This window comes from Camelina sativa, chromosome 18, assembly GCF_030686135.1.
Source record: "Camelina sativa cultivar CO46 ecotype springtype chromosome 18, ASM3068613v1".
Classification (NCBI taxonomy): domain Eukaryota; kingdom Viridiplantae; phylum Streptophyta; class Magnoliopsida; order Brassicales; family Brassicaceae; genus Camelina; species Camelina sativa.
This window is the reverse complement of record NC_141897.1, coordinates 13,015,553-13,034,713: the sequence shown is the minus strand read 5'-3', so window position 1 is coordinate 13,034,713 and position 19,161 is coordinate 13,015,553. Positions and strand designations below refer to the sequence as shown.

The 19,161-nt window shown below is 30.3% G+C and overlaps 1 protein-coding gene and 3 long non-coding RNA genes across 4 annotated transcripts; 3 read left to right on the top strand and 1 right to left on the bottom strand.

Annotated features, from left to right (window-relative positions):
- Positions 1–1,472: 1,472 nt before the first annotated feature.
- Positions 1,473–3,633, top strand: LOC104760942 (transcription factor MYB78-like). Its single transcript, XM_010483938.3, has 3 exons — positions 1,473–1,754; positions 2,483–2,612; positions 2,822–3,633. Exons 1-3 carry the CDS (start codon positions 1,580–1,582, stop codon positions 3,399–3,401), a joined length of 885 nt encoding a protein of 294 aa, XP_010482240.1. The 5' UTR covers positions 1,473–1,579; the 3' UTR covers positions 3,402–3,633.
- A 10,142-nt stretch (positions 3,634–13,775) lies between these two features.
- Positions 13,776–14,476, top strand: LOC147922855 (uncharacterized). The gene is made up of 2 exons (XR_015588108.1): positions 13,776–13,968; positions 14,234–14,476. It is a non-coding gene; the product is annotated as an uncharacterized LOC147922855 (long non-coding RNA).
- Positions 14,477–16,796: 2,320 nt separating this feature from the next.
- LOC147922854 (uncharacterized) lies at positions 16,797–17,261 on the top strand. Its single transcript, XR_015588142.1, has 2 exons — positions 16,797–16,906; positions 17,017–17,261. It is a non-coding gene; the product is annotated as an uncharacterized LOC147922854 (long non-coding RNA).
- Positions 17,262–17,662: 401 nt separating this feature from the next.
- Positions 17,663–18,162, bottom strand: LOC147922853 (uncharacterized). The gene is made up of 2 exons (XR_015588141.1): positions 18,084–18,162; positions 17,663–17,974 (listed from the first exon to the last, which is right to left on the bottom strand). It is a non-coding gene; the product is annotated as an uncharacterized LOC147922853 (long non-coding RNA).
- Between the last annotated feature and the right edge of the window lie 999 nt (positions 18,163–19,161).

The following is a 19,161-nucleotide window of genomic DNA, read 5'->3' as shown; positions in this document are numbered from 1 at the left end:
GAAATGGAGAAGTACAAAACATATATGAAAAATATAGTGTTTGGCAACTTGTTTGAAATTGAATAAAAAGAAAAATTAAGTTACTACAACAACTTATAATATGATTAATAAGAAACACCGGTATGATTAAGAAATAGAATTACACGCGTAGAAACTATAAAGTCAAATGTCAACTTTCAAAGCTATAGTTCTCAACTGAGTGTTAAGTAAGTACACTCGTAAACCCTTAAAAATTAATTAAATCCTATCACAATCCTATAACTAATGTTCAATTGCACTATAAGGGCAAGTTCATAACGCACCAAAGAAAAGGTGGAAAAAGAGAGGTAACAGTTTACATAAGCCTTACATTGTCGTGATTCTTGGTAAGGGATGAAATGTTCTTTTTGTACACCAAGAGTTTGGTGAGGAAAAAGAAGATTGCGGATTTTGACTGGCTCATCGATGGTGTTGGTTTGATCATCTGTGACTCCACAAAGCATCATCTATGGGAGTGAAATAAAGTTTGGAAGGTGCAGAGGTTATGTCACAACGTAAAGTTGTACAAAACCCTTGTTAGTTAAATCATTAAGCCGCAAATTTCTCATTTCTAAAATTTTCATTATGATAATGCGTGGAATAAAAAAAAAAGAGTTAAGCAAGGTATTTCATTACTGCAGCATTTTCATTAAGCTATTAGAATTATTGTGAAAAAACAGAATAATTTCTCATAATTAAATACCTTGTGGAAAAAAATATAATGTAAAATGGGATAATTGTTAACAAACGAATCAAACTGTATAAAATTTTTGTAAAAAAATAATTTTTAGTATATTAATCATAATTTTGTTTTTGGAAATGTGTATTTTAGTCAAGTGTATAACGGTCCACCTTTGCGATTTTCTTTACTGGAGTTCGACTTTTCAAATTGCATTATCCCGTGTAATAAAAATTGACTATGCGTCGGACCTTATTGATCCAAAATATTAAAAAAATTATATTTTGTTTTCTACTAATTATATTTTGGCATATTTTGGGTTTTTTTTCTTAGTTTTCCCTCGTAACATTTACACAAGCACGAGAATTATAGCTCTACTAGTAAATAAATAGAGCAAGCTGTTTTGTTCGGTACGTTGTACATATTTTTTTTTTTTGGTTTAAGGTGAAGATAACGTTGTACATATTTGATATTTCCGGACACCTAATGTATATATAAGAAATATATATGTCACTTTATCAACAGTGTATTTATGCAAGCTTAATACAGCGATAAGTACTGATATAATGACGATGTTCTCCTCTTATAAAGTTAGTTAATATGTAGTAAAATACTAGGAGATGCTCTCTATTATATACAAAAAAAGTATTAAGTTATTGGGAAAACTTAACATTTCTTATATTGCGGCCGTCTATGCCTTTGTCCCACATGTTACAAATAAATCTTAAAGAAGAATTTTTCATCTATAAAAACAACATCCATTATCTTTACACATAACTCCAATAAGTGACTCTTTTCTTTCATTCAGCACACAAACAAAAAAGTGCGAAGTCTCGATTTTTTTCTTTCTCTGAATCTCTCTTTGTACGTCACTCTTCATCAATGGATGACAAAGCAAGAAGCTTAAAGATCAACAAGAACATGGAGGATTTTGCGAACGTGGAAGAAGAAATGGACCTAAGGAGAGGTCCATGGACCGTTGAGGAAGATTTAGAGCTCATCAATTACATCGTTAATCATGGTGAAGGTCGATGGAACTCTCTAGCTCATTGTGCCGGTATGATACACTAACATCTACGTAAACATATGCACACTTATATTAAGATAGGTATGACGCGCGGTTGTGCATGAATGTGCTCCTAGGGTGAGAAAATTATAATAACAAACCAAATATACACAAGTTGCATAACTTAATTAAACTTATACTTATCCTTTTTTCAATTCTTGTCATGTTTTCTATCTCCATGTGTGTTTGTTTATTGTGTTCGCCACACTCTCTTTTTTTTTTCTTCTAAATTTCGATAAATGGATTTTGCCTTCTATCCACAAACGAAAAGAACTCTTCTATATGGAGGATAAAACAAAAAAAATGTAAAGCTTTTATGTTTATTCCTCTCATTATTCGGACTCAATTATTACATCCCTTTGGATATGGATTCAATTATTTAACCCTCTACGTTTTGAATAGAAAGTACTATATGTCTATATTCGTGTTGAAATAAAATGAAGATAAGTAATTATAATATAATGGTAAACATCTATATGGGGAGAGCACTATCCCAATGGAAGAAAGTTTGCTGGAGACAAAGACCGCCTTTTAGAGAATTTGCCTCATAGCAACCGTTGCTAAGCAACGGTCCCTATTATTTCTGGAGTAATTTTGATAACTTACCAAATATCATGAGTTTCTTGCGTATGAAATCATCACACAGACCTCGGTGGCTGTACAGTATACGTGTACACGATGATGTCTAAATAATAATAATAATTTCCAATATGGAACAGGACTCAAAAGGACCGGCAAAAGCTGCAGACTTCGGTGGCTGAACTATCTCCGACCAGATGTCCGCCGTGGAAACATAACTCTTGAAGAACAACTCTTGATTCTTGAACTACACGCCCGTTGGGGCAATAGGTATATATTTTAATCATTTTTTTGGTTGTAGTATAAAATTTTAGACCAGACAATAATTAAGTAACGTTAGATTTACACAAGTCGTCAATGTACACTTTATTTTTCTACAATCACAAAGATGGCCAATTATTTGTATTTACATCTATACATTTTATTTTTGTGTTACCAACTTTATTTATTAATACATTTCGTTTTCTTATGATTTACAGATGGTCTAAGATTGCACAATATTTACCAGGGAGAACAGATAACGAGATCAAAAACTATTGGAGAACACGTGTTCAAAAGCATGCGAAACAGCTTAGGTGCGACGTGAACAGTCAACAGTTTAAAGACACCATGAAGTATCTTTGGATGCCTCGGCTCGTGGAACGGATCCAAGCCACCTCCACGAGGTCTGTTTCCACGTCATCTTGCGTCACCACCTCTTCAGATCACTTCGTGATCAACAACAACAATACCAACATGGAGCATTCCGGTTTGATGAGTAACCCTAATGGTCACATCTTCACGTCGGAATCGGATCTTTCCAACGTGGCAGTATCCCCTTCATCAGATTTGACGGAGTGTCATCCACAAATGTCAGCACAGAATTATTTGGATAATAAAAGTGGTTTATTAGGAGAGTTTACGAAGATGCAAGATGAGAGTTACCTTAATTGGTTCGAAAATAATATTAATGGGATGATACCTAATTACTGGGACAGTTTCTGGAACATTGGATATGATGAAGACCTCTGGCTCTTACAACAACAACAACAAGGTGTCCTCGACAATGGAAGCTTCTGAAAAGACAGAAGAAGCTACTAAAAAGTCATAAAAACAAAAAGTAAAAGGAGAAAAACAAAGCTTCTAATTAGGGTGTGAAAGGAATTTGTTATAAAATATTTGAAGATTTTTTTTTTCTTTTTCTTTTTGTAGTAAGTTCGATTGATGTTTTGGAATTGTAATACTATTTTTTGTGCTGATAATTTCCAAAACAATTCAGAGTCCAATTAATAACCAAATATTTTATTCTATTTTTATAGTTTTGGGAATCATATATAATTTTATTCGAAAGATGATATTTGACACTAAAATGTGAATTTTCTACTTGGAAGCATATAAACACACTACTTTTTATATTATATGATATTGCCAAAGCAACCATGTGTAATTGGTTCCACGTCCATGTTTCATACTACTTAATTAACCCAATATATATGTCATACAAGCCGACAAACAATTACACATTAAAATACATATGTAAATGACTTTGGCATGATAAAACGAAGAAAAAAAATGGATAATCCGATTCATGATGCTTATAGGAAACATGTCTATGGGACCTGTAAATGGGAAAAAGGGAACCAAAGTGTGTGAAAGGCTTTGGGTTTAAAAGTAGACAATCCAAAAAAAAACTGTCATTTTTAATTATAATTGTATCTCCACTTAGAGTCGTCTTAATGGTTAATGTATGAGCTTTTAAGATGGCCATCATTAGTGAGATTGTTCTTGGAAGAGAATGTACTACTAATAATTATGGAATTTTAGTTATTAAAATATACTACTGTACATGCTTAGTGATGATTTTTTCACCATTAACGCGTGCGAAATCCTTAATATTTAATTAGACCCCATTATTGTACGGATGAGCCTACCATTATCTAGATCCTTCCTTAACACTGTAACACGTCATCCAACCGACTCGTATTCCTCTCCTCAATTTTTTTTTATATAAAAACAGTACTAGTACTCAATGTATATATATATATATAGTATTCCTAGTTATTTATCTACTGTATAAACATGTTAATTTCAATTCTCAATAATGTAATAACTCTGTAGTAAATAGTATAACAGAAAATGAATTAATTGGTTTTGTTATATATATATATATATATATATGTACTATCAAAAAAAATTCGAGCTACAAAATATTACCGTCAATAACTATGAAAATATTAATGAGCATCGTCAAAAAAAAAAATACTAAAGACAAAACCTAGAAGTCATAAGTTCAAAATGACATTTGGAATCAATAACCTACCCATAGATATATTGAAGAGTGATATTTGACTGATGGTTTTAAACCAATTTCTTATGTTTAAGATTTTTTTTTAGAATTGTAAATATTGATAACATCTAGAAGCATACATGTGTGTGGTCAGTGTGGAATCTAAATCTTGGTGTTATACTTTAGAGAAATTTTTTTCTAATTTATTGATGAGAATCTAATAGAGTTCTTTTTTTAATGACAAATATTCTGGTAGATAGAGTTCATATATATATTCAGTTACAACACCTTTATAAATATTTTAGTTATGAATAAATGAATAATACTATATTTTAACAAAGCACTTCTAGAATAAGTTTTTTTTTTTAAATAAAAAAAATTAAAATAGTGAGATGTTATGGTTCATTAAACTGAAAATTATACGACAGATAAGTAAAAAGGTAAGGCGACTTTTTCTGTTTTTATTACAAATTACAACTTACAACTATATATTAGTGGTTAAATATTTAATAACGTTTTATTTCGTATCAGACTAAATAATCAATAATTTTAGTTTTTAGTGGTTAAGAATCAACAAATTGTTCATTTTTAATATACCTAATACTTTATTTTTTACATCTATAGAAATGTACATAGATATCGTAAGGGCTTTTGAATCTTTACGATTGTAGGGACATCGCAAAGAAAGAAAAAAACAGTATGAGTTTCAACATATATATCACATAAGTTATATATTTTGTATACTTATATGCCTAAGCGGTTTTTAGTTGAAGTTTTAAAGATTTTTGAGCCAAAAAACCATACGTTTCTTCCACTAGTCAGGATTTAATTGCATGTATTCAACTTATTCAGGTTCCAAATTTTTTTACAAATGATAAATAGAGAAAAAAAAGACATGTTTCTTCCTTGGAACTATGTTAGTTGCTAATCGTTTTCGCCTTTGTTGTCGTATTTACTGTTCTTTCAAGTTTGGTTGTTGTTGTTGTGTTACGGTTTGGAAGACTAGGCGTGAAGCTTAGGCGAGAGTTTTGGGGTTGATTAGAGGCAGCGTTTGAGTCTAGTTGGTATTCTTTTTAATGTGTCATGCTCATGATTGGTGGTCGGAGGTGGCTTCTCTGGCTGCCTTTAGATGCTCTCGTGCCACCGGGTTTGTTTATAACCTCTCTAGTTGTTTCTTTTTGCGTTAGTACTCGGAGAAGCTGTAGGCACCCCTTTGTTTTGAGGTTTTAATTTGAAGGCTGCCCTCAAATAGGGTTCGCTCGTGGCAACAACGATGAGGACTCGAGTTTCTTTGAAGCTGAGGCAATTACGCAAATGTTTGAGCTTTGCAGTTCAGAATTGGTGTTTCTTCCTTGGAAATATGCTTCTTGCTGATCGTTTTTACTTTCTTACCGTATTTTATGTTCTTTCTAGTTTTCGATCTTTTTTTCTTAGTTGCCTCTGTAACTGCTGTCACAATTCAAAAATGGTATAAATTTTTACCTTTTACAAAAAAATAAATAAGACAACGTTAGTACGTAACTAGTAGATAAAAAACGATGCATATTCTTCTCAATCCACCTGATTATTACGTTAGAGACAGTTCAAGGTCAACGCACGCGTCAGGTAATCTACCACCAATTAATCCATATACATACAGTTACAAAACCATATATGAAAATGAAACTAGCATATGTACAATGTATTCTCAATACATTCATCACTACGTATATTTCCGGAAGGCACCCATCCTGAAACTATTCCAGCATAAGACGCTTAATTCTGGAATTCTCTGAGGACTATTGGCCCGAAAAGATAAGTGCATTTTGGTGGCATATATGACCAAATCAATTTTTTAAAACCTCTTCGCAAGTCTCTGAAACCGGGGTGTCACAATTTGGATTTGTGCATGATTTCAAATCCAGTCCCGGCCCATACATCCTTCGGTATTTGTATGTCATGATTAAAGAATTCACATCATACATTCGTCTTGGCGGTAGGTTGGCATATAAAATTGTATCTCACTGAATCAGTTGTTTTATTATTGTTATTGTCTCATAATCCACATAATATATAACAAAACAAGCCAAACACTACAAGAAAACATGCTTATTGCAACAACAAGCTTTGTCGCTCATCCATCAAAAAACAGTAATAGTGACGGATTTGCGAGGAAAGCATAGCACTTCCCTCGCAACACTTACGACGAATATATTGTCGTTGCAAAATACACGCAAATTACGATGTACAATAGTCCTTGCAACTTCTTGCAAAACGTGTCGAAATAAATCCCTTGCAGATTTGTAAGACTTTTGCAACATTTTTTCCATTGCAAAATATTAATAATATCATAAACCCAGTAATATGTTTCCTCTCAGATTAGTAGCAATTTTCATTCATTGCAAATCCGTAGCATTAATTTGCTACGGATTTTGGCTTTTTCATTTTGATATTTATATTTTTGATATTGATATTTATATTTTATATTTTAAGAAATTTTTTTTATAGAAAATATAATCAAAATAGGAAATAAAATTCAAGCATACATATAAATAGAAACAATTGTTTGATTAGCAACAAAAAATCTTTAAAACCATATTCAAAAACAAATTAAAACTTTATATCAAATTGTCTTAAAAAGATTGTGATAAAGAGGGAACTACGGTTCCGGTTCCTATGTTTGTGCTAGTGCCAATGTCGTCTCCTGTCTAAGGTAAGGTTGGATTGGAGCCTCTTGTCTATGTTATGGTTGGATTGCAGCCATGTTCAGTCCTCGTCGGGGTTCTGCTTCCAAACTTAGCAGAAAACTCAGGAATCTTCCCGGAAAGATAGTCAAGGTATGCATCATAGCTATGTATTTTTCTGCATTGTCTTGTAGTTGAGTGGCTTGAGTTGCCAGAGTAGTGACTTGAGTTGCGAGAGTAGCTACAGCGACAGTAGTTACAGCGACAGCAAGCAAGGAAGATGTAGTGCTCTGGAAGGAAAAGGGCGACTATTCAAAGATATATTCATCACCCAAGACACATGGGAAGCCATACAATCGCACAAACCGAAAAACAATTGGAGTAGGGGGTTTGGTTTAAGCACGCCACACCAAAATATGCTTTCATAGTTTGGCTCGTCATCAACAATCGCTTATCCACATGAGATAGAATGCAGAGTTGGAATGTGGGTGTCAATCCAACCTGCATACTATGCAACCATTGTTTGGAGACTAGAAACCACCTGTTCTTTACTTGATGTTATTCTCGGGAGGTTTGGTCTGGTCTCACGTCCAAACTGCTCCTCAGGTGTTACACAACATCTTGGACTCACATTATTATGTTGCTGAAGGATACCTATTTGAGCTATCACCGACTCTTTCTACTACAGTACCATTTTCAGCTTACCATTCATTCGTTGCGGATGGAAAGAAACACAAGACGTAATGGAGACAAAGTCCTTCTCTCAGCTCAGCTAGTCTGACGACTAGATCAGCAAATTCGGAACTGGTTACTTTCAATCCAAGAACAGGGAGATGGGAAGTTTCGAGATTGCCCGGTGACATGACTTGCCTCACGATACCCTCCTAGCTAAGACACAAGTTTTTCCTATTTGATATGTCTTTTATTTCATTTTAAACAAACGCTGCAGTGATGTAACACAGTTTTTCTGAATAAATTTTATATTTTATTCAAAAAACAAAAATGATAAATAAAGGGCTTATAAACTATGAAGTCTTAAAAATATGGCAAACGATTGAGTAGCGACTCTTTTTCTTTGACTTCCCTCATGTTTCCTTTTTATGTCCAACCATTTCTTATCACATATCATTAGATCCAAAATTAACTTCCTTAGTGAACTATATAGAGAGAATCAACGAACTAGTATGGCCGTTTACTAGGAATAAATAAGTTAGGCCTAACAGTTTGATTACTTAACATTTGTTATATATATATATATACAAACTGTTTTGAATCATATATGTAAAACAGAAAATGAGATTGATTACTTAACATTTGTTATTAGAAGTTATGTTTTTCTCTCACTTTTTCAAATGTGAGGTTATTGGCATGTTCCTTCAAAATGATGAACTTAATCTAAGACGAAGTCTCATTTCGGATCAGTATGTTTTCCAACTAAAAACAATTAATTGATGGAATGATGCATATCATTTATTTAAGTATTTATGTTTTGTTCATACTTGATGTGGATGTTCTCTACTTGTCTTATAGAAAACCTTAATGTTGATTCTACTCATCCATAAGTCTCTGATGTTTGAGTTTGAGCTAAAATGTCTTTATTCTATCTGTCACCGTTTTGGATTCGTGAATATCTTTCTTTACTTTACCACAAAAGCACCTTAGTATTGTGGATACACATGATTACAGGGAATATGGACGGGAATGCTAACTGGAACAGTTCTTCAGACATGTGTACTGCTTTTGATGGGAAGGCGAAATAGATAGAGGAGAAGAGACTGAAGATATCGAAGTTTGTCTCAATCCTTATAAGTTATAATGTTAGCTTTTTTGGATAAAACTTGGCAGCAGTACAAAACTTAGTATGATATGTAAGACTTGTTTAATTTATGTTATGTATGTTGATGATATTTATGAAATATTTTTTTTATATCAATCCACTTAAATAAGTCTGCAAAACTGGGGTCAAATATATAAATTATAGAAATCAAATTAAAAATTAAATCTATCCATATTGCAAAATAAAAATGGTATGACATAATATAAAATGGCAGGAAATATGTGTTACGGAAAACTATATTATATCATTTGATTAGTGCTATAAAAGACCGACATATAATAGCACATGTCAAAAACGCTATAATAGAAGTGACACCTAAGATAGCTGCTGAGAAAATAGCGTTTATGAAAACGCTATTAAACACATACGATAGCGCTTAACTTGTGCTATGAATGTTGCTTTTCTTGTAGTGTTGATGTGGATGTTCTCTACTTGGTATGATGTTCTTGTTATTATGTCCAATCTGACTTTATGTGTGGCTTCTGCTTATCTTTTTATCTCAATTAAAAATGATGATTAAATGACAAAACTGAACATATAAAGACGACCATAAATTAACCAATTGATGCAATGGAACTTTTAATTGAGATAAAATTATGTTCTTTTGTCTTCAACTTATACAATACTTCATATTCAATGAATTTAAATCTACTAAAATTTCAATCCATTTCTTTTTTTGGAAATGTTTTTAGATAGGAAAGTTTAGATAAGAAAAAAAAAACAAAGCTGTTTAGATGAAATTAAAATTTGGCTTTTTATCGCCATAAAATTTTATACAGTGATCATGATGTTTAGATTCTAAGGGATCTTTCTTAAATCAATCTTTTAATATTTACTTGCATCTTATATTTTTCCTAATAGTTGTCTTCAAAAATTCACTGCGTCCAAAATTTTTGTGTTGTTTTTTTATTGTACTTAAATGAGATTAGATTGGGTGATTAAAGGAATCATGCACACATCCTAAGCAATAAAATGACTGTGAGGAGTCTTCATGATCATCAACAAATTATTTTGATTGGATATCACTCGAATTTAATATTTTCATCTCTACATATAACATTGTTTCAATTTCTTTAGGTTTTCAAATCTAAAAGCACATCAATGATAAACTGAAAACCTATTGATTATAAATTAATAAATAAGTATGCCGCATTGTTTCCATTTCTCATTTTATCCAACTTCTCAGAGCTAGCTAGAGGTCCCTACGCTTTTGAGAATTTAAAAAAATATAGCATAAGAGGCTAAAATGTAAAATGATTTGTAGAACTATATTCATAAAGATTTTATTTTCATCAAAATTCTAAGGGGTATTTTACAAGGGAAAAACTTAAAATCACTGAGTATGGATCCTCCAAGATGCATGCTAAGATCCGTTACTTTATACGAATCATCTCTCTTTTACTTAGGGGCTGTTATTGGAGAAATGATTTTTAAATCAATATGGAATTGTAAATTTTAGAAATCAAAACACATGGATTTTGAAATAACATGTTTTATCCTTGGATTTGAACCCTTTTATTTTACACTTTCAAATCCATTCAAATCAATTTAAAACATATTATGGATTTTGGAATCTAAAAACAAATCATTAAATGAATAACATGAGATTTTAACAAGTATTTGTAAATCATAGAACCAATAACAATTAATTTTGATAAGTATTTTAAAATCAATGATTGAATAACACATGATTTTTGTTTGGATTTCCAAATCCATTAAATCCATTAGTTTTCTAGATTGTTTCGTAGATGAGACGAAATCGAGAATTCTAATTAAATGCATTTTGCTTTTGCTATACAAAATATTGACCTGTGGGATTTTCCTAGTTTTAATCTAATGTATGTGTATATATATTTATTGACTTGTCATTTGGGATTCATTAATATATATTTGTTTCAAAGGTTTATGTATTTCACCGATGTATTATTATACTCTAAATAATTGATGTACTTTGGTTGACCAAAATAAATAAATTGGTACTTAGGTTTGATATAGTTTGTTTGGTTTTAGTATACTTATCAGGGATAACAAACACAACTCATCTTCGTTAGATAATTCTTTCATAGATAAACTAGTTAGAAAATTAGGAATAACAACAAAAATCTATGCAAAATATATAGTATACTGCTTTAAATATCGCTTTTACGGAGTCATCAATCACACTCATAAACTAAAATGAAGAAATTTGAAATATCAGCTCAGATATTTTAGACAAAACAACTGATTACTATATTTAAGGTTGTTTAGTGAACATCCTAAGAAAATTGTGGTTTGGTTTGAAACCAAGCTAAACCAAACTGTTAATGTTGAGGAAAAACTTAGCCCAACGGTTTGAGAGAAGTATCAAGATTAGTGATTCACAAACGGTAGTTAGTGAATTTGTCAATATAGGGTAAATCTTCATAACTAAGACTTTGGAAAAGAAAATGCTATACACAAATAGAAAAAAAAATTGACGATAAAAAAGACCATGGGGGATCCATAGTTTAATCACAATTTATTGATTAAGATGAGTCGTGTTCCTAAGGAGGATGCGATAAGGTTTGTTAGAGATGTGGGTGTTAACGTCGTGTCTGCCGCATTGGTAGGAGCAGGAGCCAAGGCTGCAGGTAACTTTGTTTTATTTTACCTACTTGAAACACATAGATTTATATTCATTATACTCAAACTAATTAATTTTTTTTTCATTGTTTTGAATGTTTTTGAAGGAGTGATCCCCAGCGGCACAAGTAATGAAGAAATTGAAGAAATAAAAAAAGAGGAAAAAGAGGTTGATTTGTATATATATATATATATTTATTGACTTGTCATCTCGGATTCATTATATATTTATGCCGTTTATTACAGTCCCCAACTTCTTTTTTAAACTAAAATATAAAGAAAGACAAATTAAGGTTTAAAACTCATATCTTATTAAATAAATCTTAGTTTTCAAAGTTAGTAATTCATATAATCACGACACGTGTCAAGTATATCGATAATATTTTGATATGAGAAAATAAATTTTATTTAATAATTATAATAAAAATAAAAAATCCTAAATATAAAAGGATTACAATTAATATTTTTGAAAAGTATGTAAAACCAAAAGTGATCTATTACATCACTATTCTAATAGGAAAGTTATCTCTTAAATTACTAATTTTAATAGAAAAATATGTGGAATTAATAAGGAAAATTTTGTAATTTAATTGCAATTAATAAGAAAAATATTTACAATTAAATTTCAATTATTGTTTATTATAATCATATAGTAAAAAAAATTATACAGAAAAGGGATTAAAGTATATAAAAAAATAATGTATTAGAATTAGTGATTAACATAATATAAGAAATGAAGAAATTAATGTAATTTTCTTAAGTTTTTTAATCTGTGAATGATATGATAACTTATATATTATTATGTTATTATATAAACTTTAGTTTTCAAAGTTAGTAACTTCGCGACACATGTCAATTTTAAAATTAATGATTTGTCATGTGTTAAAAACTTTGTTTTACATATTGTAAATTATAAGAAATTAAAAATTTAAACAATTTAATAAATATAAAAGATAGTTCATATATTTATATAAAAATAATGATAATTCTAATTTTAAATTACTAATTCTATAGGAAAAAGAATTAAGAAAATTATACAATTAATTACTATAATATCATAATTAAATATATATACTTTAAGATATTAATCCTAAAAGAAAAAAGGATTGTAGATAATCACCTATACATAAAAAAATATTTTTTTCATGATAACGTCTTTGAATTTTTGATAAATTTATGATAATGTTGGTATATATAGTTTTATTTAAAATTAGTTGGACAAGTAGTAAAACTATTATGCATGAGATTACAAAGTATGAAACAAATATATTTAAGATATTGTTACTTTTTCAAATATACGATAAAATTATTTTTCAGTTTTTTTTTTGGAATTATGTTTTATTAACTTTAATTTTTCAAAAATATTAAGTAAGATATAAATTTGATATAATGCATATTTTTTAAAATAAAAATTATAAATGTAACTCATTAGGATTGAGTGCATCTGTGCATAGAATTAAAATCTAATTTTATTCTCATGTAAATAAACAAAGAAATTATATTGCAAAATGGTGTGTGAACTCTAAATTCGGTTTAAAAAATCAAATAAAATAAAATTAATATTTTGAATACAACATAAATTTTCCGTATTTTTCTTATATTTGCATTAATACGCTGACCTAATCTAGTTCTTTTATAAAACTCAAATACTGTACATACGTACACGGTACATGCGAATGAACAAAGCATGTTCCATATCGTATTAATCATCGAACCCCAAAATTTTATCGAGTAATCATTTTTTTGGTATAAACATTTTTTTTATTACTAATATTGAAATCAAGATTTGAAGGTTTGAGAGAAGAGTCGGTGATGGTTGAATGGCTGATTAGTAGTTGCAGTAAGTGTGATTTGTAGTTGCAGTAAGTGAATTTGTCTTGTAAAAGAAAACTAGACTAAAGTAGGTTTGAGAAATGTTTTTTTGGGACATAGTAGTTTTTTAATTTTCTGATTAAAAGAAAACAAAAAAAATAAAATAAATATTTTTTTTTTGTTAAAGGTATAAAATAAATATTATAAGGAGGAAAATAAATGTTATAAGGAGAAGATTTGAGAAATGTTTTTTGGTCCAAAAAGAGAATTAAATCCCAAAAAACTTTGCATATAAAAAAAATATAATGGGAGTCACAATTCAATATACAATAAAAAAAAAGCAAACAAACATTTGTCGTATGCCTCACAAAGACGAAGTGCTAAGGTTCGCAAAAGACGTGGGAAAGAGCGTGATTTTATCTGTAGTGATAGGAGCAATGGTTGCAGGTGAATCGTTTTTGACTTCATTTTATTTTAATTGAAACCCTGATTCAAAAAATCGAAAGAAAAAAAATACAATTTCTGATTTTGATTTGATTATCTACTCAAATATTATGTTAAGAGTATAAAAGAAGAAGAAATGGGTAGAAACTGAGCTAAAAAAAGTTGGCGGCCATAGATTTAGGGTTTTACGGTAGCTGGATTGTGGGAAAAGAAGATGACCGTTTGAATTATCGTTTTGCCTTTGTTAATATTTTTTTTTTTTTTTAAGGAATGATCCCTGGCACAAATAATGAAGAAAGAAAAAAGAACGAGGAAAAAAAGGAAGAGATTAAAAAGACGGAAGGACAAAATGTCGAGGAGGAGCATGATGATGATGATGATGATGATGTTGGCGTAAGATTAACATAGATTTATAAGAATAAGAAGAAGAGTTTGGTTATGTCTTTGAAATATTAACTATAAAATAAATTATATTGACGGAGGAAATAATAAAGACTTTGTGTTCTCTGTTCTCACGTCTCTCTCTGTCTCTCTCGTATTCATCGTCTTCAATTTAGTTCTCTGATTAAATTGTTTATTCCTCCCCCCCTTTTCATCGTCTTTCTGTTCTGTTCTCTCCGATCGAATTCTCCAGCAGTCTAAACCCTCTTTTCTTCGTGTTCTCTGTCTCTTCTAAATTGTCTCTTCTTTTTGATGATCAGCTTTGGATCTTATGCGAGCGAGTGTGTCTATGTGACATATTCATCTTTTATCTTTATCCAAATTTTAGGAAAAGGGAAAAATTAAAATTTATAAAAATACACAACAAAACATTTTTTTATGTTACTTATTAGATTAGTAGGTTCTCTGAATATACAAATTATAATTATGAAGAAGAAGAAAAAAAAAACTACACAATCTTTTTTTTTTTTTTTTGTTCTTTTGGTCCGGTAATAGTATTACCGATCACATAAAAACGGCATTGACTCCATCACATGCACCTTACCCATGCGAGAGTGAGACTCATTACTTACAATTTTATTATCACAACTGATTTCTCAAAAGTTACAATAGCTTTACTTATGAAGGCAAACTAACTAAGAGACTTAGAAAGAATCTAAGTTTCTTTAGTACTTTTTTCAATTTGCTTATGATGCTCTAGTAGATACATCTCAGCTAAGGCAGCAAACATTGCTGATCCAAAAGGAAGAAAATTCTCATCGAGGAAGAAATAAGGGGAATGAACGCTACGTACAGAACCTATTTCTTCTTTTCTGATGCCGATTCCTAGATAGTAACCAGGTATTTTTTGTTGATAGAATAGAAGGCACAATCCTCACCCGCCATTATCTTTTCACCCGGTTTCACCTTCTTAGGTCCAATCAATTTTTTCAAAACCTTTTCAGTGTATTCGGGTAAACTTGTGGTCGATCATTTGTGGTCGATCGTTCACTGTTGCTGGATACATAGGATGGCTATCTTCATGCATGTGTTATATCTGCTTTGCATCTATAAACTTCAGCTTCTCCTTCAACCACCTGTCAGCAATAATTGCGTTAGCTTACATTTGAACATTCATGATTATGTGGATTGTGGAAGAGAGCTTGTGTATATAGCAATGGCTTGTTCCATGAAATTTTTACTAGAGCAGAGTAACAAGAGACTCAGGAATCAAAATCAATAACTATACTCTTACTGATCACCAGGCAAAAGATATAATATTCAAAGGTTGTTTTGAAACGCGCGTATGTATACATACCTCTTTCAACCTACGTATCAACAAGTTAGGTCACCGTCCGGTTAACCTCTAAGGTTTTCTTGAACAATAGTTAATATCTTTCCTAGAAAAACGCGCGCAAACATATATTTTTGTTAATTTTTTAAAAACACAAATTAAAATATATTTTTTGTGATTGGTGCCTAAATCAGTTTTCTGAAAGAAAAACAAAATTTACCTAGAAATAGCGTAAGAGTCTATAGACTGTGACATAGAAGACTATTTTTACTAAATTGTTGCATTTTCATTCAGCTGGTATAACTTTTTCGTTCATTATTCTTGTAATTATTTTTATATTTCTGTTTGGTTTTGGTTGAGTTTTGGATATGTCCGCATATAATTGAACAACATACAACATTAACAAACTAATAAAGTGGAATTTTAATTTATATATTTACTCATTCGATAATGCACTTATGTAAAATTCTACAGCAACGTCTATTGTCTATGTTTTGTCGCCGATCTACTAGTTTTGGTATATTATTACTCCACATATGCTCTAAAATGTTCAAACCATTATACGATTCTATAATACTTAGTTTGTCAAATAGAAATGAGAAACTTGAGAAATACCTCGTTTGGTATATTCTTTTCAAAAATATCATTTTTACCTATTCAGTTTTAAATACTCCTTATTAAATATAAGATTTTACTGTATAAAGTTTATAAGACATTTGTGAATAGTAACTATTACTTGGAGACTCGGAAAAAAGAAATTAAGAAAAAAAAAGAGAGAATTCTTATTAATGTTAAAATATATATATATATATATATATATATATATATATTTGTATTGATTTTATTAATTAACAAAAAATATAAAGATACTAAGTATTTAATTTTATTTTAATTCTATAAGAAACTAATAAAAGATTAAGGTATGTATTACTTATGTATAATTTGATTTCTTAATCATTGATGTTATTATAAAGATTAAGAATAAAGTATTATTTTCTTTTACATTTATCTTTTATATACCTTTAATGATTAAGATATTATGTATAATTTGACATGTGTTTGATCAAAACATATCATATCTCCATTCTATAAAAGCAGTTCCACAATAGCTCAAACAGCCTTAGCTACCAACCATATCCTCAACATATTTTGTAATAGGTTTTTTTTTTTTTGACAATATTTTGTATTAGGTTTTTTACATGGAGAAAAAAACAAATGTTTGCTTTGGTTAGTTTTGTGATTGTTACATCCGGTCGTTTCATATTTCATATATGTATGAAAAGTACTAGTACATGTTTATGTTTATAATTCATAAAATTATATGGTTTGCTTTGTAGTGATGACTATCGTAATATTACGGGATGTTGAAGCCACACGAAATTTATTGCCTGAAAAAACCACTAGCTCAGCTTGTTTTGCATCATGAAGGTTTGCCGCCTATGATGGATCACCAAAATACGACCTGCGTTATAAAGTGTCGTTTCCTCGTCAAATTCCTCGTCCAAATATTTGTATATGTTTCTGCAAATGCTAATTTTATATCATATTTTATCAAATAAATAAATTATGTATTAATTAATTATTTGATATGTATCGTGTACATCAACGTTACATTTGAGAGTTGTATATATGGTGAAAACTAAAACAAACAACATACGATTGATATATATATATATATATATATATATATATATATAGAAAATGATATATTGGTTTGTTGCAATAATTTTCTATGTTGATATATCACTATTTTCTTGTATCTTTAATTCTCAACGTAATCAGAATTTCTTGTATCTGTCAACATACTCAGAATGTTCCATGTATTGTTTGGTTTAAACTGCATTTCATTATTTCTGCTCATTATTTCTGGTTTTTCAATGTTCTATATGTAAGATTTGTAGTTTAGAACATGACTTTGTCCTATATATAGAATATGGTTAACATCCAGTATACATAGTAAAAGAGGTCAGTACAAAACTTAGATAGCTCAGGAGGGATATATAAAAGAGGGGGAATATGAATTCTAAGAGTATACAACAAACTCTTGATCTATTTAGTAAAACTAAACAACTGATCTATAAAGTTGACAGAATAGAGAAATCTAGAAGATGGAAATAGTAAGAAAGCAGAAAAAAGTGGAGAAAAGGTCTTACAAGGTCAAGAAAAAAATATATATAGGAATACTACAATACCAATTATTAAAGCTCAGATTAAGATAGCGTCATTGTTTTGATCACGAAGCAGAAGTCTTGATCATCTTCTTCTTCGTCTTGGAACAGCCTTTATGTCCTAAGCCTATCACAAATTAATGCAACTTCATAATGCCTATATTACTTACGAAGTTACGATCATAAAAAAAAAGAACAACATATAATTACAGTATTTGTGTAGTCTGCGTGTATACCTTGAATATGGCACTTTGGTGGTTTTTCAATGCATGAAACGCTTTCCCATTTATCCATAGCTTGAGAGAATGATAGAGAGAGCCATGCGTGAACTATATATATATTTATAAAGATACATGCACGAACGTAGCTATTGACTTTTTTTTGTGAACCCCGTTGCTATAGTCTATAGATACATCATGCATATGTACCTAGCCTAGTACAACATATACACAATATCTGTTTTTTCTATATAAAGTAAAAACAAAAACAAGAAGGTTATGTATATTTTGTTTTGACATATACTTTTGTTATATTTTTGGTTCATACGTTTGACATGGAATCTATATATCGACAAAACTTACACCTATACTCGTACCTCCATTATATTGGATTTATGCAAAAGCATCATCCGCTACCATGAATCTTCTTGTAGAGCCTTACCGACAAAGGAAACTAACACGTGCACCATATAGTCATTTAAAAAAAAAAAAGTTTAACGATGTAGTCTACATGATGTAGACTTAACTTGATCAAGTTTTTAATACGCTTAATGTTATTGGATACAAAAGCTAGATTCAAAGTTGAACCATAGAAAGAAAAAAAAAACGTTACGAATATAGTGGCTTCCACTCCAAGATTCTTGGTTATCAAATGACAGAAATCAATTTCCTTGTAAATTCTAACACTATAAGATCATGAAAACTCGTATGCAGACGCGTCATCTTCTACAAGATCATTACGAATTTAATTAGGATACTCTTTGATTAATATAGGATTATCGCAAGTTTTGTAGATGTCAATTAATTAAGGTATTAGCTAGCGAACAAAACTACAAAAGTACTCCATTCCATATCATCGGGAAAGACAAAGGGGTCGACGTGACAACTATGATCCCAATCAATATGATGGAACAGGGAAATAAGGAGAAAATAAATAGGAAAAAAAGGCAAAGGGAGAAAAAATTGAAGAAGCAAATGAAGCAACTTAAGTTGCCTGAGGAAGATGGGGAAACTGATGTGACCAAAGACACAAATCATTGAGACAAAGTCACCGAGTTCCGACAAATACTTCTCCTCAATTACACTTTTTACAACC

Coding starts and splice junctions, on each gene's coding strand:
- LOC104760942 (XM_010483938.3), top strand. CDS start 1,580: ATGGATGACAAAGCAAGAAGCTTAAAGATCAACAAGAACATGGAGGAT. Junction 1,755..2,482: donor CTCTCTAGCTCATTGTGCCG/GTATGATACACT, acceptor AATATGGAACAG/GACTCAAAAGGACCGGCAAA. Junction 2,613..2,821: donor CACGCCCGTTGGGGCAATAG/GTATATATTTTA, acceptor TATGATTTACAG/ATGGTCTAAGATTGCACAAT.